General features: G+C 42.3%; 1 protein-coding gene across 2 annotated transcripts in view; it reads left to right on the top strand.

Moving 5' to 3' along the window:
* The window catches only part of lsamp (limbic system associated membrane protein), a 314,265-nt gene extending 290,066 nt beyond the window's left edge, over positions 1 to 24,199 (top strand). For both annotated transcript variants that reach the window (XM_054795076.1, XM_054795075.1), the window contains 4 exons: positions 3,894 to 4,025; positions 8,160 to 8,280; positions 15,949 to 16,097; positions 19,124 to 24,199. In XM_054795076.1, coding sequence (XP_054651051.1) covers positions 3,894 to 4,025; positions 8,160 to 8,280; positions 15,949 to 16,097; positions 19,124 to 19,221 — 500 coding nt within the window. In that variant the 3' untranslated portion in view covers positions 19,222 to 24,199. The remainder of the gene's footprint in view (positions 1 to 3,893; positions 4,026 to 8,159; positions 8,281 to 15,948; positions 16,098 to 19,123) is intronic.
* Positions 24,200 to 25,278: the final 1,079 nt, after the last annotated feature.

Raw genomic sequence — 25,278 nt, forward strand, 5'->3', positions numbered from 1 at the left:
GATGAATGATGCATGAGGATATGCAAATGATTACATTTATTCCCTAACAGAATTGGCCGGTTTGTGTTTCACAGCCTCCACAGTACCACCCCGCCCCTCTTCCATGCCCGCTTTCACTTCTGGTGGCAGGGCACATATACGGTTGCCACTGCCGCTCCTCCCTCGTGTCTACAGAGTTCACAAATTGATGTGGAAAAACTTGCACAGCAGCCTAAACCTGCCTGTGCAATGCAAATTTATATCCACCAGCCACTTAGGAGAAGAAGTGTACTTCTTCCAGGACTCTAAATTCATCCAATTTCTTTCAAATGCCTGCTGCTGCCAACTCCCAAAACCTTCTGGCTTTCTGCAGATTAATGTGTGTAAAAACAACAAAATGCATTGTCTTGCTAGAATTGCTTCATGTCAAGCTGCACAAATTAAAGAGTGGCAGAAAAGTAAATGGAAGCAGACACCCGCATAGAGGTGAAAGACAAGTTTAACGTTCCATCTGATTTCTTGTCATTGCTTCGAAATAATAGTAGAGACAAGCTGTCAGAGAGGCTTCGCTCATGATGTCAATTCTCAGCTGTGAGATGCTTAAGTGTACGCAGTAAATGTATCCCACCAGGGAAGTACAGTCCATGACATTGTCCTTCCTCCACCCAGATGTTTTGTCCTCACACACAGGTCGATATGGACTGCATTCAAATCGTGAGTGTTTGTATCAGGGGAGTTGATGTAACCCGCCTGGTCCAGTGTACCGTCTGGGCTCAAACCAAGGTTAGCAGAACGAGAGCCGAGACCGCTGGCCATCTAGCTAAAAGCCTGGATTGTCAACTGCAACGTACATCCACACAGTTGCACAGTTGATTTCTAGTCCTTTAGTTTATTAAACAACTGTATATGCATCATTGTAGTTTAAAAGCACAAACCACTGGGAAAACAATAGCCAGTCGGCCCCTGGTAATGGTCGAGGAACGTGTCTCGTTGTGTATTCCGTGTTGCAACTTTAAACTGAGTTTCCTCACTGAGCAAAAAGTTATTGTTTCCCCTCCAGCCAGATTAAGCGGTAAAATGTAGATGTCGTCCTGTGTAATGCCAGGCTTCATGAAGCTTTTGTAATGTGCTCCCTTTAGTCACTGCCTTCAATGTCTCCTGGAAACCTTCAAGGTGTCTTCATGCCCATTCATGCATGCATGCTCCAAACCATAGGGACATTAAGACACCACATACCTCGCATGCACACACATATACTCCACACACACACACACACACACACACGCACACAATTCCCTTTGGACAAGATTACCTAATCTGTCTTCATTACACTTCATTAAATAGATAATATGCACTTCATATGCAGGAAGTTGTATTCTCCTGCGAGTGCGGACAAAGATGTGGGAAATGTTGCATTGTCATTAAATATTTCTTTAGCGAGTCAATCACGTCCATCACACTTTGATAATATTGCTTTATCAACACGCCGGGCGAAATCATTGACAGTTAAATTGCCCGATTAAACTAATAACCCAGTTGCGTCCACGCATCTTTCATTCTAATTATCTCTACTGCTTTGTTTTTTTCTTTTATGGTCCTTTCACCTCATGCTGTGTTTTCCCTCACCCCTGTTATCCAGAATTCAAATGAATAGATCGGATTTGCATGGCAACACATTGACAGTCTTACCATTTACGTCTCTATCTATGTCTTTTCTGGTTCGTTCTACATAGCAAGCTGCATATTACTTGTTTTAGCAAGCAAACAACATTGGTGACACACTTAAAAAGTGGGCAAGGGCACATATGATTGGCTGGATACCTCAGCCACAATACATATCTGTATGCCAGTCGCTGTCCAACAAGTATTTTATATGTCACACCAAGCGCTGGCTGGTAGCTAGTTAGTTGATAGTTATGCTGTGTGACCGCACACATACCTGTATTTGTGCACAGTCAAATACATAATTTCATAATAAATAGCACTGTCCAAAATTACATGTTCATTATTTATAAATTCATAAAAAGATTTAAATCAGTTAAGCCACTTCTCTTATTTATGATGGCACAGTGTAGCCCACGCAAAGTCTGATGCTTTTTTCTGACCTTTTTCCTACCTTAACACATCAACAGCAGTGCAATTCCAACACCCTACATGTATCTCCAACTCGCAAACAAGTCTCTTTCAATCCTCAGAATGACACTTCCTCATTCCTCCCGAGGTGCATTCACGCCAGACTACGAACATTACACCAACATCTTTAGTATGCGTTTATAGTCAGAAAGACAAACAATAACAATAAGTAGATATTAAAGTAACTCTTCATACAAACATAACTATTAAACTCACTTAGGGGTTCATATAATGGACACAAACGATGAACACCTCCATATTTTTCTCCTTTCTTTGTGTATGGAGCAGCACCTGCCTATCTCTGTACTGTCTGTGCTGGCTAGGCGCTGTTCACATGATCATGCATTCAAGAGCACTGCGCAACTCTTAAAAAAACATTCAAAACACGTGAATTCAACGTAAATTATGTGGTGTCTGTCAACGCTGCTCATAATAAGGTGTGATTCAAATGTCTGCTACTGTGAAAGCGACTAGTGTTAGGCACATAGATGATCAGAAATGTGTAGTCTCTTTTAGCGTGATTTAAATTTTCAGTTCATTTAGAGCTGTTTAGAGATGTCAACCGTGTCCTGTCGTTTATCATCCTGTTAATAAAATACAATAGAAATGGGCATATTTCAGACATAGTTGCAAATGATGATTAATCATGATTAATTACTTAATAACTAATTAAAACCGTGATTAATCTGATTACAAATTGTAATCATTTGCCAGCCCTAATAAAATATTTTTTACTGGCGCTCTGTGTGAGCAAAACTTTCAGCAAAGCAGGGCAAGAGAATTGAGAGTAAAGTGTGAAACTTCACACTCCTGCGCCTCCCTTAACTATTTGCACAGGCGCATAACACATTTATGCGAAATTACACATCTTTCCAAATGAGATGTTTTTGCGCAGCCTAAGCATGGTGTAATGTCACAAACTAATGATTACTCTGACTAATCAGTGATCAATATGCAAAGAACCTGCATCAAAGTCTCTTCCTTTTACTTCTATCGATGATCGACATAAGCAGATGCCATCCTTCACTAACTAAAGCAGAGGAAACCACATCGCAGCTTATTGTGCAAATGCTATTGTACATGCGTGAGTGTATGCGTGAGTTTAGTATCACATGATAGCATCTCTAGCAATGGATTAGAAACTACTCAGAGAAAAATGTGAGGCCATGGCATCACCAAAAGACCATAGCAGGCTAAAATCCAATCAGATTGCTCTGATGACTTTCCTCCCCCGCGCAGTTGCAGGACATCTGATCACCTCAATGAACATTGTGATGTATTAACACGGGGGTGTTTTTTTTTACCTTTTAACATTTTATCTTCGAATTTGTAACATTTTGAATGAGTGTAATTTGGGGTTATTATTATTTTTATCATGCCAATGCCAAGTGGATTCAAAAGCAATCAAAGATGTGAGGCTTGTTCAGCACAAGTGAGCTACTATTTTTGAAAACTTGAACACTTATTGATTCTGCTGCTTTCAGCTGTTTTTGCAACTTCATGGACAGAAAAGCAATGGCATTTTTCATTTAGTTTCATTACATGCTTCTCATGCAATTTCAATGGAAATAGCAAATTCTAATTAAACGTGAAACACATTCAGCTATACTATTATAATCTCTAAACTGCAACATTTTCAACATTCAAAGTATATTCAAATGCATATTACTAGCAATGAATCAGGGTTTGTCGTGGTTATTCACCCACACTAGCACTTCACATGAGTAGTGGTTTCTAGCAGGTGTAAGTGGAAAAATCTAATGTATCTTTTTCTCTTGCAGCAGAGCCATTGGAAGGAGAGGAGTACCTGGACATCATTGGTATAATGCGAAACCAAGCAGGTCGCTATGAATGCAAGGCCAGCAATGACGTTGCCACGCCTGATGTCAAATATGTCAATGTGATCGTCAACTGTAAGTAACCACAGACTGTGGTTGGAAGCCCTGATCAGCATTCTCACCATAGCCTATGTCAGATAAAAGCAAGGGAGGAAAGGGCTGGGACTTGAGCAACATAGTGTGGCAGGGTCTGCATCATGAACATATTGAAGCACTCTTCAGTCCCGTTAAGATGAATGCAACTCTGATTGGAACTGACTTTGTGATCTCTCTGCAATAAATCATCATTTTCATTTGCATTTGTTGATGCATAGAATTAAGCTTGTTTTTAAACAAGTGGAAATTCTTTATTGACTCTCGGATTGTCATAGTAAAATTATCTGAACAGTTTTATCATCAAAACAATTTTTTTAGCAAATGGGCTTTCTGATTCATGTGCTCTGACAAATGTATATGACATGTTCTCCAAACCCGCGGAGATCTTTACAAGGATCTTCTATGTACCGTGTTTTTCGGACTGTAAGTCGCTCCCGAGTAAAAGTCGCACCAGCCAAAAATGCACAATGAAAAAAAAAACCATATAATTTGCACTGGGTGATAAGTCTCATTTTTGGGGGGAAATTTATTTTATAAAATCAGAGACCAACAACAGACATTCCATCTTGAAGGCAAGTAAGAGTAAAACAGGCTAAATAGGCATCCGTTAACGTAAGGTGAATAGGTGGTATGTTAACGTAACATATTAACAGTTATTAAGATAACTATAGCCTAAACAACATAACATAACTAGCTGACCAAACTCTCCGTTTCACTCCAAATCACTATCAAATCCATTGAATTCTTCACCCTCGGTGTCACTTCTGAACAACTCCACCAACTCGGGAAGTAGAGGGCGCGCCGCTTGCTCTTCTGTGTGGCTGTCGTGAGACTCAGCATCAGTTGCCGTTATTATTCTGGCCTTTCTGGTAGAGAGGCCCTTTCATGAAGTGCTAACACCAAGAATGTCCTCCCGCAAAGTCATTTATATTCATCGCCTTGGCAACTACCTGGGCGTGGAGATGTAACTGCACTGTTGACAAGCTTCTCCCGGCAGCACGCTGTTCAAGCACACGTTTGTGAACTTGTTCGTCTAGCTGTGGTCATCTAGCTATGAGCCCCCGATTAGCTTTATTTGTTTTTGTCATCGCAGTATCCTCCGCTTTTCGCCAGTCCCTCACAATTTTCTCGTTCACTCCAAATTTTCTTTCTGCTGCTCGATTACAGTTTTTGGCAGCATATTTCACTACTTGTATCTGGTAATCTGCAGAAAATGAATTTCTTTTTGGGGGCATTTGTGTTCCGTTTTTATAAGTTGATGTTTACGTTGTAAATTTTCAGTGGTACGGGAGTGATACTGGTACACAAGCCTAGAGCGCCCTCTTGTGGCTGTCAGTATGATTTTCTTTTGGCCGTGAACGCCGCCTGTTTTGCTTCTAACACACACCAACTGCCACATGTAGTTATGGTGGTAAATTACTCCATGTGATTAAAACATTAAATTAGTTCTCTATTGATATGTAAAAATCATGTGGTGTCCAATCATCATGATTGTTATCACTGAACTGAAGTTAACATTGTACAGTTATCCTTTTACATGTCAGTTATGATGTGGTAAATAAGCAATTTTTGAGTGCACCTCAACTTAAAATTTTGACTCTCTTGTCAGGGTTTTAGTCAGCAGGTTCAGAGAATGTGTCATATGTATGATGATATGGTCGTGCATCATAGTAAGCTTCGGTCCGGAAAAGAACCGCATGTGAGTCTTCCCTGCCAGTTTATTGATACTTTTATTCATATTTTACATCATTTACTTTACACATCTTTTCACCTGTGAGCAGACCATAGTTTACCACTTTTCAAGCGCATCTATGACAACGAGCCTGTCATCCGTGACATATCTTTTATTTTGTATGTCTCTCTTTGTCAATCGACTTTGATGGACTTATTTGGGTGAACTATTGTTGTTTGCAGCAAAACTGATTGATCCATTGGTGCTTTTATAGGAACACGTAGCTTACATATCATCGACAGACATTGGAGCACCTGAGGGAAATATGTCCATCATGCTGCTGCAGAAAAAGTTGTTAAACATGTTGATGCCTAAAAACACCCTGCACAGTTTATTGCTTGTTTATCTTGACTTGGGAAATGAATTGGCTCATTTGGTTTACGGCAATCCATAGAGTATTTATTTCTGAATGGAAGAGGCAACAATCTGCATTCAACATACACTCACCTGATTATATATACACAATATAATGATATCCAACACTTGAGTTCAGTTTCAAAAATCCTGCCTGTACTAAATTACTGCCAATGAAAGTGTCAGAGTTATTAACCATAACATCCATCCATCCATCTTCTTCCGCTTGCGAGGGGGCAGCAGCCTAAGCAGGGAAGCCCAGACTTCCCTCTTCCCGGCTACTTTGTCCAGCTTCTCCTAGCAGATCCTGAGGCGTTTGCAGGCCAGTTGAGAGACATAGTCTGTCCAACTTGTCCTGGGTCTTCCCCGAGGCCTCTTACCGGTCAGATGTGCCCTGTACACCTCTCCATGGAGGCGTCTGAGCCACCTCATCTGGCTCCTCTCAATGCGGAGGAGCAGCAGTTCTACTCCGAGTTTTTCCCAAATGACAATGCTTCTCACCTTATCTCGAAGGGCGAGCCCAGCCACCCTACGGAGAAAACAAATTTCGGCCACTTGTACCCACAATCTTGTCCTTTCACTACCCAAAGCTCATGACCATATGTGAGGGTAGTAACGTAGATTGACCGGTAAATTGAGAGCTTTGCCTTTCAACTCAGCGCCCTCTTCACCACAATGGACACTGCATCAATCTGTTGATCTCGCGTTTCATCCTTCCCTCAATCGTGAACAAGACCCCAAGGTAGTCCAGGCAAGAACCATGGACCCAGACTTGGAGGTGCTGATTCTCATCCCAGCCACTTCACACTTGGCTGTGAACTGATCCAGTGAGAGTTGAAGGTCATAGCTTCATGAAGCCAGCAGGACCACATCATCTGCAAGAAGCAGAGACCCAATCCTGCAGCCACCAAACCAAAACCCCTAAACGCCCTGGCTGTGCCTATAAATTCTGTCCATAAAAGCAATAAACAGAATTGGTGACAAAGGGCAGCCTTGGCCAAGTCCAGCCCTCACTGGAAATGGGTCCAACTTTTTGCCCGCAATGGGAAGCAAACTCTGACACCGGTCGTACAGGAAACGAACAGCCTGAATTCAGTGGTCCAGTACCCCACTGTGGAGGCCCCAAACGCAAACAACGGTCAGGCCCCGTCCCCCCCACCCGAAGGCAATGCCAGAGTGGAATAAAGTCCAGCGCCTCTCGAGAGGACTGGCTCCATAAACCCTTGCTGTGTGTTGAGGTGAGCTTGACGATATCTAGCCAGAACTTCACCTCGCGCACCAGCTCAGGCTCCTTCCCCACCAGAGAGGAGACATTCCACTTGCCAAAAGCTAACTTCTTCTGCCGTCAAGGTTCCCGGCTTCGGCCGCCACCCAGCTTACTCTGCACCCGACCCCTTTGGCCCCTCACATGAGTGGTGAGCTCATTGGAGTGGGAACCCATGTTCCCTCTTCAGGCTATGGATAGCCAGGCCTTATGGGTGCAGGCCTGCCCACCAGATGCTTGCCATCGTCCCCCACCTCCAGGCCTGTCTCCACAGGGCGGCCCCAGTGACCCGTCTTAGGTCTATTATTTTTACTCTTCATTAGGATCCATTGAGCCACTCTTTGTCTGGTCCCTTAGCTCCTAGGATTGTTGGGACACGCAAACCCCTCCACCATGATAAGGTGGTGGCCCAGGAAGGAGTGTTGTTAATCATAACGATATATTGATTATTGTAGTTGTATTAGTACAACCTAGTGGGGCGGGCCTCCCGGGGGGAGAGGCGCACGGTGAGGTGTCGGGGAGCATGAGAGGCAGAGGGGATTATACTCGTGAATTTTTTTTTCAGGGATGGCAGGTCTCTTAGTGTTTTTATTCATGTTTGAATGATGCTGGTGCCAGCAACTCATACAGTGGTTTGTACAGATAAATAAATGCTACAGGTTCTTAATGGTATTTCACATGGAGGGGGGATTGAAATTGAAAAAATAAAAATGTGGTAAATAGAGAAATGTAACTGATATTTTATTATCCTGTGACTGTGCAGACGCTCCAACAATAAAGAAAACCCAGAGCTCGGAGGCCCAGGTTGGCCGCATGGGGACGCTGCTGTGTGAAGCCACTGCTGTGCCCACACCAGAATTTGAATGGTACCGGGATGAAAAAAGGTAAACAAATTTAAGAAGCAGATTTTTTTAACACCCACACTAATGTCAAGAGGTCATCCATGCTGCTGACAGTGTCAAAATGTATTTATTTATTCCATCCATCTTGTTTATACCACTGGCATAAAGCTGGAGCTAGAGCGAGGGAGGCACTGTGCACTCTGGACCTGTCAATCACAGGACTGACACAACAATAGAGATAGGCGACCATTAACACTTACTTCATACTTACTATACTACACATCTATGAACCTAATATGCTTGTTTTACCGTAGAAGGTGTGAAACATACAATAGATACAGTAGGACCCATATCAGCAAAGGAGAATATGCATAAAGAAAGCTCAAGGCAACACATTTTAACCCGGGACTTTTATGCTGCGAGTAACAAAATTAACCCACTAGACGACAGTGTGTCTGTGAAACTTTAGTAAAACTTAAATGGGTGAGGTTATTATGTCCATAGATCACTGTAAAACCACACGGGATCACATGTCCCTGATTTGAGATGACGTTTCACGCAGTCTATTTTTCATTATAAACAACATTACACTCAAAGTTTCGCAAAGTCAAACACACTTAATTATAGCAGCAGTGATTACCCCCATTTATCACACATGGTCATAAGGCGCGCCAGGGAGGGAGGGTGTTTATTATGCACTGATCCTCCTCTATCTATCCCCTCTATAGCTTCCTGGGTAGAGAACACTTTCTTCCTCACATAAAGAGATTACAGCAGCCAAAACATTGATGAGAAAAGCCTTCATAAGCGCTTACAGTTTCCATTTTAAGTTTGTACTTTGTGTAACATTTATGTTTGCACTTCAAACTTTGCAGCTCAGTCTATCACGGTTTTTCAAAAATATATCAATTAATAAATCATGCCGTTTTTGTGGTTGAAAACGGCCTATTATTAGTCCAAATATGCATATTGAAGCCAATGTTTTTTTGCTGAAATTAAGCGTTTTCAAGCATAAAAATGGCTAAATGAACTAGAATACAATTACTGCATAAGGCATTCAAAGACATTGACATCGTATTCTATACTAGTCACTTGGTGCCAGTAATGTTAATGTAATGTTCGGCGTGACACACAAATCACCAGACCAGAACAACAGGCTTTTATTGCAGGTTTGAATGAGCTCACAACAGGCACAATAATCCCTTATAAAATGTGGGCTGCTGTTGCGGCCGTAATCCACGGCAAGATGAAAGTCAACTCTGAACCCATGACATCCCTTCCTGTCTGCCACTCGTTCTGCTCCCCTGGGGAGCACATCTATAGCAACACACAGAGTCATATTTATGTCTTAAACAGCTTATTTACTCTTATTATGTATGCTATATTGGGTAATACAAGTACAAAGGTGACCATAAGAGTGTTATTTCATGTTTAGAAGGCTCTAATAGTGTTAAAAAATGTATTCAGAAGGCCGTAAACAGTTTTTTTAATGTTCTAACTATGAAAATATTTCATTTATAATGAAGGAATCCTACTTCACGGAAATTCACTTATCTCAATCGAGTCTGGAACAAAATAATTGCGATAAAGGGGATTACTGTATTTTTTTGAATGTTGGCCGCACGAGAATGGGGGTTGAGAGTGTGAGGTCGGCCTACCCTAGGAGGTGCAGCAGCTTGAGAAAATTAAGAACATACAAATTTCAATTATGGCAAAGGCAAAATGAATAGAATTTTAGTTCTAAAGTGAGAAAGTAAACCGGGGTGAGCAGAAAACACGTTCACAGCACATGTTCTACTTCTCATGGGAATTGATAGTGTAGGTTTTGCACGATGACGACGATCCAAACAATACTTCTTACACGAACGCTTTCCCCCTGGTTGATAAAACATTTCTAATTGGGGCATCCAGGTATTAATTTTTCTTATATTCTACTATGATATTTTATGACTACCCCGTCCATTGTTGAACAAATGTGGCAGGAGCATCATTACTTCATTCTCTGGACTGTTCTCCAGCCACTTATCGATAATCACATTGCGCCATCTGCCAAAGCGGCTCAATTTTAATAGTCAAACTTTAACTTTATGACTTTCTGTTCTCTCTTAACAACTCGCTAAGATTTTCAACATTCCAGTGTGAGGTAGCTTATGTAACATTGTATAGCAAGTCAGCAATAATTGCAGCGCAATGGAAGTCAGACACTGCACTCTCCTGCAAATTTGTGTCATCATCAGCAGAGTTTGAATTGTAATGGCAGACTCTTGACAAGGACGAAAGTGTAATAACTTCCATAATAATGACTGCCCAGACATCCCGTTTTCAAACTGGAAAAACCCAAGAGTTTCTACGTGCTGGTACACCTCCTCTATCAGTGTGTGTGTGTGTGTGTGTGTGTGTGTGTGTGTGTGTGTGTGAGTAGAACGTGGTTGCTCACTTTCTCTTCTGCCCAAAGGACTGCACTAGAACTTTGCAGAGAGAGAGAGAGAGAGAGAAACATGTCACAAATGTTATCACCGATAAGGTCTCTAAAGTAATAGGCCTATCACATATGTAGAGAGAAAGATTTATGGTCATTGAAATATTTTGCATTATCTGTTGTTGTCAACCTCCATATATCTCCAACACTGTGTCCCCTGGAGGATTTTGGCGACGTGCCTGTTCACCGTACTCTCTCGCTCTGCAGCAACTGCAAGTGATATTGCAGTTTCTCCTTGGATGTTAATGTTAATGCACTGTGATAATACCATTTATCACTGCCTGGTTAGTTGATTTTATAGTTTAGCACTCCAACATTAAAGCTAATGCACTCTAGCCTGCTGTGTCGTGCAATATTAATTCCACTTTTATGATGATGCTCATTTCCTGTTTTCCTTTTTAACTGTGGTGGGAATCCCTAATTCACTCATTATCAGTGAGAAGATGGAACATGAGCGTATGAAACATGAGGAAAGGAGTCTTCCGGCAATATTGAAACGTGCCGACTTGTCTCCAAATGATCAGTTATTCAGAATTGTTGACATATTTAACCTACACCCGGCTGGCGACCAGTGCTGGGTGTACCCTGCCTCTTGCCTGAAGAGAGCTGAGATACGCACCAGCATACCCGCGACCCTAGTGAGGACGGGCGGTATAGAAAATGGATGGATGGATGGATGGATGCTTACACCCATCCTCCTGTTGACAAAGCAGTGATGTGCTGCTTAAATTATAGGTCGGCCTTAAAAAGCCGGATTTAACAAGCTCACCGTATTTCACATTCATTGTTTCCCTCAATCCCCCACAAAAATATCATTGTCAGATACATCACATCAGATTTGTCATTGCGTATTTCCGCTGTATATTCTGTCGTTATTTCTGGGATATGTATGTCTGTGACACCCCCAAATGTATTCTGCGATCATACCAGCAGCGTTATAATGATTTTTTATTTCATTGTTTTTTTACATTTTGACAGTTCCATGTTCCATTTTTCTCATGACGTGCATATAAAATGTTAACTATATACTTTATTACAGTGCTAAATCAGCTGCATCCTAGCGTTGATGGCGTCAACATCTCATTTGCATAATTAGCATATGTATGTAATTTATATGGATTCCCTCACATCTCTGTGTGAAGTTTGCATGTTTTCCCAGTGCGTGTGTGGCTTTTGTCCAGGTGCTCTGGCTTCATCTCACATTACAAAAACATGCATGGTAGGCTAATTGGAGCGTCTAAATCAGGGGTAGGGAACCTATGGCTCGGGAGCCAGATGTGGCTCCTTTGATGACTGCATCTGGCTCGCAGACATTTCTTAATACGATAACATTTATTATTTATTTATTTTACTGACATTTTAAAGCAAAACATTACAGAAATCACAGTTTTAAAATGAAAACGTTCATGTGCATTTTGCGTTCTAATGCATCTGTGTACATCCGGCCATGGTTTCAACCGACTGAGCAGTGTGCCGCTGTGCTCACGCATTACGCACCTACCCAGACGGATCTTTTAGACAAGATCTCAGTCATTTAATTACTTACCTCAAATAACTGTAGTATCAAAGTATTGATATTTTCATTTGAGAATTGATTTTGGAGCATAAAGATTTGGTTTCGGAGGTATTAATAATTCAGTCTGGAGCCGCACATCACGACTGAAAATGGTGAATATTTTTGGTGAATCTCCCTTACACCAGAGTCCCCAATCACCGGTCTGCAGACGATACTGGTCCATGGGCGGGGCCAAACTGGGCCACGGGAAACTTTCAAGCACAATGATAAAAAAAAAAAAATTGTAATTGTCAATAAGTGAATTGAATTTTATGTAGATGCATATTAATTTGAGAAATATGGGCCATTATTTTATTTAAATCCCACAGTTTTTGCATGTTTATGTTGTTTGTTGCGAGCGGCGACCCGTCCCGCTTTGTTTGACGGTCCTTGAACGCACCACAGTCGTGTGCATGTGCTAACTTTCTCCCACGCTGCACAGATAGACTACTATACTGTGTTTTTCTTTCACCTCATATTTGGTCCCAAATGCTGATACTATGTACGAATGCATAACGCTAAGTTTTGATGACGTCACTGAGTGCTAACACGCATATTTATTCGGTGTACAACCTCAAGTTAATTCACGCTAGCACACTGCCTGTTACCACACACATCAAACCGCAAAGTTCTAATCTTCTGTTTGAAAAACAAACTCCAGGTTCGCACTAATGGGTTGTTTGGTGGGTCTGTATTCATTTTGTGCTTTTAATTTGATGTTGTACTTGTCTTAGATAGATCAATTAGATTGCCAACCACTGGGGGACCACTGCCTTACACATCTTCCAGCCAGAAGATACCCATCCACCCATCCCCTTTCTATGCCACTTGTTCTCACAAGGGTCGCGGGGGTATGCTGGAGCCTATCCCAGCTGACTTTGGAGGAGAGGTGGGCCAATCGCAGGGCACATATAGACAAACAGCCATTCACACTCACATTCGAACCTGAACATGGACAATTAGGAGCCAGCAGGTACCCGTGGAAGAAATTCAAAAAATGACTGGTTTCAGTCGGGAAGTCATTCTTTAAAAAACTGTTTGGGCGTTTCTTCTTTGCGACTACAAAATCCCGCGTATTATTTCTGCTGCCCGCATCTGCATCGACTTTGTATTGTAATCCAAAATGAAACTCAGTGTGATCATATTTTAAGCATTCATTTGTTTGCGCGGTCGTCAGTCTTGTATTTGCAGGATTAAGACATGTACATTACAAAACATCTTTCTAAAGAATAAAATGCTCTCAGTGCAGAACATCCCTTCATCTATTTTCATATAGCGATTGAAAGTGAGCTTGACAGCCAAAAGCACTGACATGTTTGTTGTTTAGTCAGGTGATTCAAGGCTGTCATGCAACTGCATAGCTTTTCATCATTTCTGGTTCACAAGTCTCCACAAAATAGCGCGCTTGATTTCATTTGTCACCAGCTTTGAATCATCACTGTGTGTCGCCTTCTGTGACAGGCGGAGATAATCAACTTTTGATGTGCCCACATGCGACAGGACCAAAAGTGTCACAATAATGATTCACTGTTCTTTCACATCTTCCAGCTTGCAACCTCAACTACTTGCCTTCCATCTCAACAGAGGGGTCGAACCAGTGAGGTTTATGGGTTTGTGCTACATGAGCTGATACACATTAGATCTCTGCTGCCCCCTGCCTGTGAAAATGTAAAAAAAACAACAACATTGAAATCCACCAATTTTCTGCACAGCTTGTCCTCATTCGGGTCACTGGTGAACGGGAGCCTATCCCAACTGACTTTGGGGCAAGAGGCGGGGTACACCCTGGTCTGGTCGGCAGCCAGTATCACACAATTCACATAATAATATCACATAATTCTTGTGAAAGCTCAGAATTTCCCTTATTTTTCCTAATTTTCTCTGATTTATCCAGAACATTTACCTTGTTTTACGATACAAATGTTAACAGGTATCAAATTCTGCAATTTTCTTTGGGATATGCTTTTTGGTGGAACTTAGAACAGTAACTGTACAGCAATGCCGCATTTATCGCGGTTAATTGGTTCCAGACCCGACTGGAATGAGTGAATTTCTGCAAAGTAGAATTTCTTATTTATAAATGGAATAGTTTTGTAGGTAGAACATAGAAAACAACGTTTATGACCTTCTAAATGCATTATTTAACATTGTTAGAGCCCTTTAGACATGACATAACACCCCTATAGTCACCTTAACAATGATATTACCCAGTGAAGTAGACACAATAGGAGAAAATAAGCCATCTAAGACATAACTAAAACTCCTGCTCTTGTGGGGGCAGACAGGAAGGGCCGTTGGGTGTTCAGGGTTGATTTTTAGCTTAGCATGGGTTACGACCACATCAGAAGCTCATTGTGCCGGTTGTGAGATAATTCAAACTGCAATAAAACCCTGTTTGGCAATCAGGCCTAATGTGTGTGTGTCTCACCAAACATTCAAGTAACACTACTGACACCTAGTGACCAGTGTAGAATACTACATATCATCTTTCAATGCGTTTTCCGAATGCCTTATATTTGTATTTTAGTTCATTTAGCCATTTTTATGCTTGAAAATGTTGAACTTTGGCAAAAAAATATGGATAATCTGCTTCAAAATGCATATTTTTAAACTAATAATAGGCCGTATTCAACCCCGAAACAGTGATTATATATGAATGTATTTTTGAAAAACCATGATAGACAGAAACCTCGAAATTTGAAGCGCAAAGTGGCTCAGGGATGACCGTAACGGCTTTATTTTTAGAATTAACGTGAGTCACAACTGAAGCAGAAAGCTTGAATGAAACAAAAATTGGAGTCATTGCCAAAACGACTGTACCGTGCACCTGAGTCAGAGAGGTACGAGTTCAACTATATATTAATATTGGGGTTGAAGTTCAGTTTGGCAGAAATACACCAAAACTACACTGATTTGCATGGACCTCCCCTTGGGCTGGACTTAATTGGACTGCTTAAGTGTACCTAATAAAGTGTCTAGTGTGTTTTAATGCAGCTGCCCTTATAAATCAATGTCAACATAACTCCCCTGCTACTGTATTACATTTTTTTACTCTAATCAGCAGCGAAGATAGCTTTCAAGTCCCAGCGGCGCTGCGCATTATCAGGGTTCTCTCAGTACGTGTGCTGGGACGCTTTTTTCGTCATGCACTCTCGTGTCACCAAGATAAGGTTGACGGAAGATGTTTCAGGATCCAAAATGAGAAACTGGACTTATCCACATATACACTTATCATCACACACTGCTCCAAAGGTGCCCCAGTGGGATGTATCCCGGCTTTGTGGGATTTTTTTTATGTTAATGCTCAGTTAAGTGTATGTCAGCATAAACTTCTGGTGCCCTTCTGGTGCTCACAGCAGCCGCACTGAAGCTGACGCACCTTAAATGAACCTTTTCTTAAAACAAAGGTCTTGACGAGTGCAGGGCATGTACAATGTATTTGCTTGTGTGTGATATTTAGCTCATCAGTACACTCTGTACAGCCTGACTTATCAAATTACATTGATTTTGTGGCTCTAAATTGGGTTTCAAAGTTGACATAATTGAGTGTGTGAGGCTCGGAGTCAAGATGTGAGCGGCATAGTAAATCCGTGTACTGACAAGGCCAACGATGCTGCAGTTTGGTTCATTTCATTTAAAATGCCTCATTCTACTTTGCACTATTTTTCTGTTATAGACTGTCCAGTGCCCAGGGCATCACCATTCAAGTCCTTGGCACGAGTACTATTCTCATGATTCCAAGTGTCACTGAAGAAGATTACGGGAAATATACCTGTGTGGCCTCAAACCGACTGGGTGTCCAAAATGCCAGTCTCTTCCTCTACAGTGAGTAGAAATGCAGTGTTTCTTTCTTTCTCGCTCAAACAGCTTGGACGCTAGTTTACTATCGCTGTGTTTGAATAAAGCATCATTAATGTAGCCGAGTTTTAAAATGAAATGGGATTATTTTATCAGTGTGCCAAACATTCATACAAAGCAGCAATGTGATTTTTGTTTTTTTTAATGCTTTTTTTAAATTTAAGTTTTCTTATTGTTTTGGGTAAATATAATGAGAGTCATAGTAGGGAATGGTGGCCATTTGCGTTAGTTTTTTATTGGGCTGCGACACATTTTTTGACAATTTATAATTACATAATGCAAATTACACTTACACTTTAACTTTAACGTCTTTGCCGCCATCTGGTGGACAAATTGTGTTACTGCAGTGTAAAACCATCCAATCTTTTTCTCTAGAGCTACTTTGGCGGAATAAAAACAGCCAAAAGCCTCTATTTTTGTTGTAATCAGACGAACGGAGACCAATACTAAGGCTGACCAAAAGAGGAAGACTTGTGTGATAAGTCTACACAGGGTGAGGAAAATGGTAGTGCAGTAATAATATGAATTGTAGTGGTCGTGTTTTCAGGAGCCAAAAATCATCCTACACTACTTTTATTTAACACTGAAACTCCATATTTATCTGGAAACGGTGTAAAAAAAAATGATGACATCATGTACTGTATATGATGTCATAGACATGAGTGTGTCATCGCATCACAGGGAGCAATGCCATCTTCCCAGCATGCCTTGCGGCACCTCTTTGTACACATTGTCACAATTACATGGTTACTGTTACGTAAATGGTGGTTTATCCTCCCATAGTACTGTATTTGCCCTGTGTGTGTCTCCACCTGTTATGTGTTGTGCTGTTTTGTGTTAGCACCCTGACTGTAGCTAGTATTCTGTCAAATGACCCCACTTTTCATTGAGGAGCAACGAGCTCGTTTTAAGTTCAATGCAGGCTATTGTTTTGCCTAATAAAAGCTCCCCTTCCTGTTAGCAAGCTGGAGTAGCTCTGCTGGGACTCAAGACAACAGTAGCGTTTGGTTGTGACAAATACGAGTGCAGGATTATGTGACCCAAACAGTGCGGTCTCATTTTGAATCCTCACTGTGTCTGGGGAGGCGCAGCAATGACCACACACTCCAAAACCAAAAACACACAAATGAATTATAGCGTTTATAATAGGACTGCACTTAATGATAATTTTTTTGTCAGTCTGAAGCTTGTTGTTTTCATTAATCAAGCCACCAGTCGATTTTTGGGTCGATCTCGAGAATATTAGAAAAAAAATGTATTATTGCATCGGTGCCATCCTCTCCCTGAGAGTGACCAACAGGTACGCATTTTGGCCACTGAACACGGCGGTACACCTTGCCGCTCTTCAGGCGCGCAACCTGCAAGCTGCAGCCGGGGGCCCAGTCCCCAAAACTCGACCGGTGGTACCAACACAACCGGCAGCGACGTGCCTGCTCACACAACATTGATGATTGTACGTTAATGTGGCTCAAAATCCGCCTTTGTTACCTCATAATTAAGGCACAAATACACTGTAACTCCAAAAATGTGTCTTGTGTGTCTTTTTTGCATTTGCAGTTTTCCTACGCCCGTGTTTTTATCCTGCAGTGTTTGTGTGATTGCAGCATTTTCCCGTTGCATGTGTTTTTTGCTGTTCGTGTGTTTTTGGCTTTAGATCATATCTGCATTTGGACGATACGCCGTGTTTGCCCCTGGCGACCAGCTTTAGTGACAAATTGTGGAGACGTGGGAATTTGGTTTGGCAGATTTTTGGTGTTTGCCTTTTTTTAACCTGTGCTGTTTGGAAGTTTAGACGTGCAGCAGGCTAGCCCGACTAGCCTGTCTGCTGTATTGTGCCAAAACAGATTAGTCAGGAATACCACACATGCTGCTGTTGTTGTGTTATACTTTATCTCTGGCAGGGGGTTCAAAGTGTGAGGCTGGTGCCAGAAGACTTCAGTGAGGACGCAACAGCACAGGAAAAACAAAGAAAAAGAATATCAATACAATCTTTGTCAAATGTGCTAAGCTAACTTCAGTTACGTCAAAGACTAAATGAATGCTTTTTAGCTCCTACTGTGAGCAAGTAAACAGTATCTAATACGCCCTAGAGCACATGTGTCAAACTGGTGCCCTGGAGGGCCGAGACGCTGCAGGTTTTCTCTCCAGCCAGTTTCTTCAGCAGGTGGTTTAATTGATGAGCTCCTTCCCTCCAACTGAAGGTGTTGATCATTAAAATCACCTGCTTTAGTGACCAACTGGAAAGAAAACCTGCAGTGTCTCGGCCCTCCATGGCACGAGTTTGACACCCCTGCCCTAGAGCGTCCTTCGTTTATCGTAGTCAATTGGTTCCAGGCCCAATCGTGATAAGTGAATTTCCATGAAGTAGGATTCTTTATTTATAAATGAAATATTTTCGTAGTTAGAGCATAGAAAACCTGTTTGCGACCTTGTAAATGCGGTGGTTAACATTATTAGAGCCTTCTAGACATGAAACGACACCCCTACAGTCGCCTTTGGTATGACCCAATATAGCAGACATAATAAGACATAATATAAACTCACTCATGTCAGCATTGGGAGAGTTCCTTGTTTCTTTGGGGGTTTTTTTACTTCCGGGACTTCTTGCGGTGGCTGATGTTACGTGGCTGACGCTTAGTGACCAGTGTCGAATGCTACATATCAACACATGTCTTTGAATGCATCTTTTGTATGCCTTATATTTGTATTTTTGTTCATTTAACTATTTTTATGCTTGAAAATGCTTAATTTGAGCCAAAAAATAAGTCAAATTTGCTCAAATATGCATTTTTGTTTTGCTTGTAATAGGTCGTAGTCAAGGGCGAAACAGCCATGATGTATTAATTAATATATTTGTGAAAAAGAGCCAAGCCATGAAGTTCGAAGCACAAAGTGGCGAGGGATGAATCTGAATGACTCTCTTTCATCAAAACCGACTCGTTAATGTTCATCAAGACATGCTCCTCTCTGTCTCTCTTTGTCTTTGTGCACAGGACCCGGAACAGGCCGAGATATCAACGGCTCTGCCTGCGTCTCTCAATCACTGTGGCTGCTGCTGGCCTGCTTCGCCTGCCTTCTCTTCAAGTGTTAATACCTCTCCTCTCCTCCTCCTCCCCCTCCCACTTGGCCTTTCAACCTTCCCTTCCTTGTTCTCTCTACCAACTCACCAACATCCTTATTGCTACCTGATCACCGACCTTACAGCCCCAGACTGTTTGCATTATTACAAAAACCTTGCGTGCTGTCGAGCACTGCTTGAAGATATTACGTGTGGGGTCATGAGTACAACGCTATAGAAGCAAGAAAAAAAAACAGATATGAAGGACAGAACAAGCAAACAGTGCTCTTTTTTTTTAAATGTGTTGCTCTTTTTAATATGTATGCTCTTCTTTATTTCTGCTATATCTCGTCTGTGAAGTCTGGGTGGGGTTTAGCATTTGCTGTACTGTCTTCATAGAATTGAACACAAAGGTGCCCCACTTAGAGGATACCAACAATCATTTGTAATGAGAAGAACTGAAGCTACATCATTTTACATTCAACGGAAGATTTTATCCAGTGCATTAATGAGGTGCAGGGATCTGCCAAATATTACACGACGAGAAAGTCAAAGTAGGATGAAATTGTTCCAAAATGCAGCATTCATGTTGTCATATGGAGATCAACTCGACTGGTAATCATTCAGAGTGTAAACTGGTCTGATTATGAATACCCACATCCACACGGATGCGACCTTTATTGCAAAAGAATGCCCCATTTTTTGCACCAGGCCTCTCATTGTCACACAAACAGTTGATTCTCATGAGAGTTTAGTAGGATGGCAAACAATGACGTATATTTCCTAGCAACAAGCGTCTCACAGTTGCAGGTGACGAGACTGGTAAAAAAAGAACTACAGCTTTTCTATTTGGCTTTTCATTTTAATGCCTGAAATGTTGTTTTTTTTTTAAAGTCAATGTTATCTTTACTGTGAAAATGGAAGACGTTAATAAGTGTTAATTTGAGGCTTGCACAAGTACTTCACCTCTCAAACACAACCAGTGGAGATGCATTACTTACATGCTAAACGCAAGCGGGCCTTACATCCCGACGTACGTGCTCCTGCGTGCTAACTACGTGCAAAAAATGTAGACATCAGACAGCACCCAAAGCCCGTGGGAAGAACATTGTGATACAAATTATTTTCTGCGTGCACGCAGGAGAGCCTTGCACACAGCTACAGTAGGTCACAAGGGCACGCTAGGCAGAGGAGGAGCGTGTGTGTCGCAAGTTTAAAAGAACATTTTGTGCATTGCCCGGCCACGGCAGCGGCTCCTCCCGCGGCGGGCGACTCCTCCAGCGTACACTGTAAACGCTAAACCTGGCTGCTGACACAGCGTATCCGACATTAATGCGTCTTGCCCGGCCACAGCCGGCGGCTTCTCCCGGCCGACACTCTCCCAACCTCTGTGGACGCACGGCTGCTGCTCACACGGCGTATCCGACATCAATGCACGGCGGGCAGCGCTTCCCGCTGTACACTCGTACGTCACTCGACGCACTCACGATCTAACAGCTGCCAACGGAGGGCGACCGGCGAGCACGTGGGTGTCACGAATCACTTGCTCCATAAGTACGACGCACATGCAACCCCTCTGATACTCTACTTCCTCTACGTGCTGGCCACGGACAACAAATTTCCCAACAATTGCGGCGCCCGTACGTCGGGATGTAAGGCCCACTTTAGCAGGTTTACCCCCTGTCAAAGACATGAACAGTTGTTGGTAGCTTTAGTTTAACAGAGAGACAGCATCAACAACAACCATTTAAATACTTTAAATAAAGCTGAAAAGGTCATTTGTATTTGATTGAGCAGCGTTGCCGATTGTAATTGTGGCAGTTTGTTGCGGGGCAATCTGCTGATTGGCCATGATGCATGGGCGTGTCATTTTGGGCTGTGGGAGACACGAATTGAGCAAAAACTATTAAAAGCAAAACAAATATTTCTCCTGTCACTTCTTTTTGTGTGTTTTATGTCCAAAGCAAGACGGAGCAGCCTGTGAGTACTTTTAGTACTTTTAGCACCAGCTGCTTATTGAGAAGCGCAAAAGAGCAGCAAGGTGTCCAGAAAATGCAGCTAGATTTGTCGCTAGTTGGGTTTTTTTGGAAAAACCAAATCTAGACGGGCCTGCATACATGCCAATTTGGTAACACGGATCCACTACATCTTCGTATTTTCTGGCAAACCACAGACGTATGAGCCGCGTTGTGATGCCAGCGTTGGAACAACGAGCTGCATTCACAGCCACTCCCGTTAGAATGCGTTTATGAGCAAGGGCCAACAGGCAGCGCCATGTATTTGTGGCGGTCCAAATTCATTTGTGACACAAATAAATGAATGTACAGTCGTCCCTTGTTTATCGCGGTTAATTGGTTCCAGCCCCGACCGCTATAAGTGAATTTCCACAAAGTGGGAATCAATAATAAACACAAAACCTGTTTCTGACTTTCAAAATATGTTTTTCCTATTATTAGAGCCCTGCAGACATGAAATAATACCCCTATAGTCACCTTTAAACTCCTTTTATTCCCTGTTTGCGATGGGAATGACTTGTGTGCTCCAAACAAGGGGTCAGGAGATTATTTCACTCAATCAAATACAAATTAATTTGTAACCTGGATTTTGTTTTTGTTGACATCCTGTTTGTCTCTGCTACAATAAACATACAATCAAAATGTAGCCATGTCTTTGTAACAGGGGAAATGTGCAGATGAAGTGAAGTGAACAGTGTTTGTGGAACTTTTCCAAAACATGAAGGGAAATATTCCACTTTTGACTAAAATCATTTCTATAAGACACGTTCTCCGAACCTGCAGAGATGGTTAAGTATCTTCTATTCCATGGATATTCTGACATTGTTAGTGGGAAGTGGAATGGAATTGCCAGGGTTGTAATTGTTACACTCTTGAGGTAACACAGATAATATTGACCAAGTCCAGGAGCTTCGGAAATGTCCACCACGTCACGCTCGTTAGTTAGCGTGGGAAGCTCCTTGACCGCCTTCTGTTTTGCTTCTAACACACACGAGCGGGCTATAGTTATGGGGCCAAATGACTACTACTACATGAATAAAACATTAACAGTTAATAAAGTATTGATATGTAAAAGTCATGTGGTGTGCAATCACCACGAATGTTATCGCCGATACGCGTATTTTGTGAGTGCAAGGTTTTATTTGCCACTGATTTTCATGAACTTAACATTGTACAGTTATCTTTTTATGTGTCTGTACGTTTCGCACCTCAACTTTCAATTTTGACTCCCTTGTCGGGTTTCTAGTCAGCAGGTTCGGTGAACGCGTCATACAAACGTACCGTATTTCATCCAGAATCCTACCAAATTATGATGGGAATGAAAACCACAGGCGGTCATCAGGTAACGTCACGCACACAGTGATATCTTGTATTGCTAGCGAGTGGAAGTAACTTGTTGCAGTGTGTCTGTTTGATGAGCACCCGGCCTCGCTGTCTTTTTGGCCTGCGCTTCGCGGCAGCTGGAACTGTGCGGCACACGACACCTGCCTGCTTCTGGCTCCAGACTTTCTCCAACGTCGTGGCAGTTTGGATCAAAATGTGTGACACCAATGAATGACTCGGGTTTATCTTTCGGAGAACTGTTTGTTTACATAAGAAATGATACACAACATCTATGATATTATTAGTGATGTTGAGGGTTTTCTTTCCGTACCTCATTCGTTTTAGTTACACGCACACCAACATTCTCACAGATGAATAACTCGTAGGTTTGTCATTCTGGTACTCAAGATAAATAATCCCCCTGTTTAAAGAACAAGTATTGTGTGGGTATTGTTCTACCTGTCTTTGCTTGCATGGGCAATGGAATGTCAATATAAGGTTGGAAAAATTCAAAATGTGATCAGCAAAAATGAATGTGTATTCCCTTAACAGGTCTGACCTGTCGATAAACAGCTGACATGGCTGACTGTCATTTCTTTCACAGAACCAAGTGTTCAGCTCAGGTCCATTGCTTGCTGGTTGCATTTCCACTGTTGCTACAACTGGTGGGGGAATTACAGTACTGTACAACACTTGTGTAGTTAGTGTAATATTGACAATGTTTTTACCTATGACTGTGCGATATTGGAGGGTTGGTGAAGCCGTCGGATGCGGTTTTGAATTCATATGAGAAGCAGTGGGTACATGTTATCTCCAAAAGAGAGCCGTTTGTTTTGAATGTGTTCATCATCTAGCACCATTTTTGTTGAGGCATTTTTCACCAAGCTAACATCGGGTCTGTGTGATGTCGATGAACTGGGGTCTTACTTTAGTCTGACATTTCACTTGTTTACTTTACAATGCTGGCAGCGTGTGTTTTCTCACGTTACACGTGTTCCACCTGGTGCAGCCGCCTTTCACGGTGCTTGGCAGCGTTTTTGACAGAAGAGACCCCAACGAGATTACCAAAGAAATAAACAAGTTGTAATTATTAGTGGCGTCTGCGGGACAAAACATCCGAAACAATTGGGTGTAACTTCTTCAAGGATCCTTGAAGAAAGAGTGCTCTAACCACTCCGCCCCTCAGCCCTGCCGTCCTGAAATATTTCCAATCCATTTCCTTTTGTGCAGTTCACATAAATGCCATGTTGATAATGTTAATACGTTGGAAGGTTTCATTTTGTGCCGATTGTTATTCTTTTTTTTTGTGCCACAGAAGCAAATAAATATTCATCAGAAAACGACCATTTTACCTCCAGTCGCTTCATCGTCAAGTTTTATTTATCCATCCATCCATCCATCCATCCACCTTCCACTGTGCAGGGAAGCCCAGACTTCCCTCTCCCCGGCCACTTCGTCCAGCTCCTCCCGGCCGATCCCGAGGCGTTCGTAGGCCGGTCGAGAGACATAGTCTCTCCAACGTGTCCTGTCTACTACAAGTTTCTCCTGGATGACAGCGCTTCTCACCTTATCTCTAAGGGAGGGCCCAGCCACCCTACGGAGAAAACTCATTTTGGCCGCTTGCTCTCGTGATCGTGTCCATTTCGGCCACGATCAATTTTATTTATACAGTGCAGAATTCTCAGCAGAAGTTATTTCGAGGCACTTTACACACAGAGCAGGTCGAGAACCACGCTCCTCATCCATTAAAGGAAAGCTGCACTTTTTTTGGAATTTTGCCCATCATCACAATCCTTACGTGAGACATGAACACTCGTCTTTCCCTTTTGCGTGTGTTGTAAATATTGAAAAACTGCTGGGATGAGGTAGCTAATAATGCATGTAATGGGATATACCTATTCTGCCTATGAAGCCCTCTATTAAAACACCTCTAAAAACTGTCCAACAGCGTTTTATCGCTTCATATACACGCTGTGACCACGTAGTAGTTTATGATGACATGTAATACTTACATTATTTTGCTGTATTTTGGTCATTTTAATAATAATAATAATAATGGATTCGATTTTATATAGCGCTTTTCAAGGTACCCAAAATGCTTCACGTTGAAGTGGACAAATTATTCATGCACTCCTCAGCCACACGCTGGTGGTGGTTATCTACATCTGTAGCAACAGCTGCTCTGCAGTAGACTGAGCCTCTCCAACCACCAAACATTCATTCTCACTCATTCACCAGTGTGGGCAGCACTGGAGGCAAGGTGGGTCAAGTGTCTCGCCCAATAACACAATAACAGTGACTGGGTGTAGGGGGCGAGGACTGCTTTCTGGGTGACCTGCTCTACCCCCTGAGCCACGGACGCCCTTAACCTTCCTGGGCACATAGCAGCAAACGCTACTTCCATCAACAGCGGCGTAGAGGAAGCGTTTGCCTTCTACTTTTACTCCCCCCAGGCAAAGAATAGCATTGCTGGCTGCTGGGCAGATCCAGCTGCAGTAAAACACCAAGTCATTCTCGTAGTGTTGTCATGTAGCACGAGGACTAAAAGTTTCATTGACAAAACCAGAATTAAACGTCCGCTTTCACTGATGGGTTAGCTTTATCTTTCAGTACAAAGCTTGCGCCCCCCACACGCCATGCAGCAATAGCTTACGTTACCCCTCTAGTGGCCTGAAGTGTTGGGAGCGAGGCGCTGTGTCACTGCCAGAAAAGTAGGTCTAGGTCCTCGGCAGTAGCTCCTACAATAACAATG

Source organism: Dunckerocampus dactyliophorus, chromosome 12 (genome assembly GCF_027744805.1).
Source record: "Dunckerocampus dactyliophorus isolate RoL2022-P2 chromosome 12, RoL_Ddac_1.1, whole genome shotgun sequence".
NCBI lineage: Eukaryota > Metazoa > Chordata > Actinopteri > Syngnathiformes > Syngnathidae > Dunckerocampus > Dunckerocampus dactyliophorus.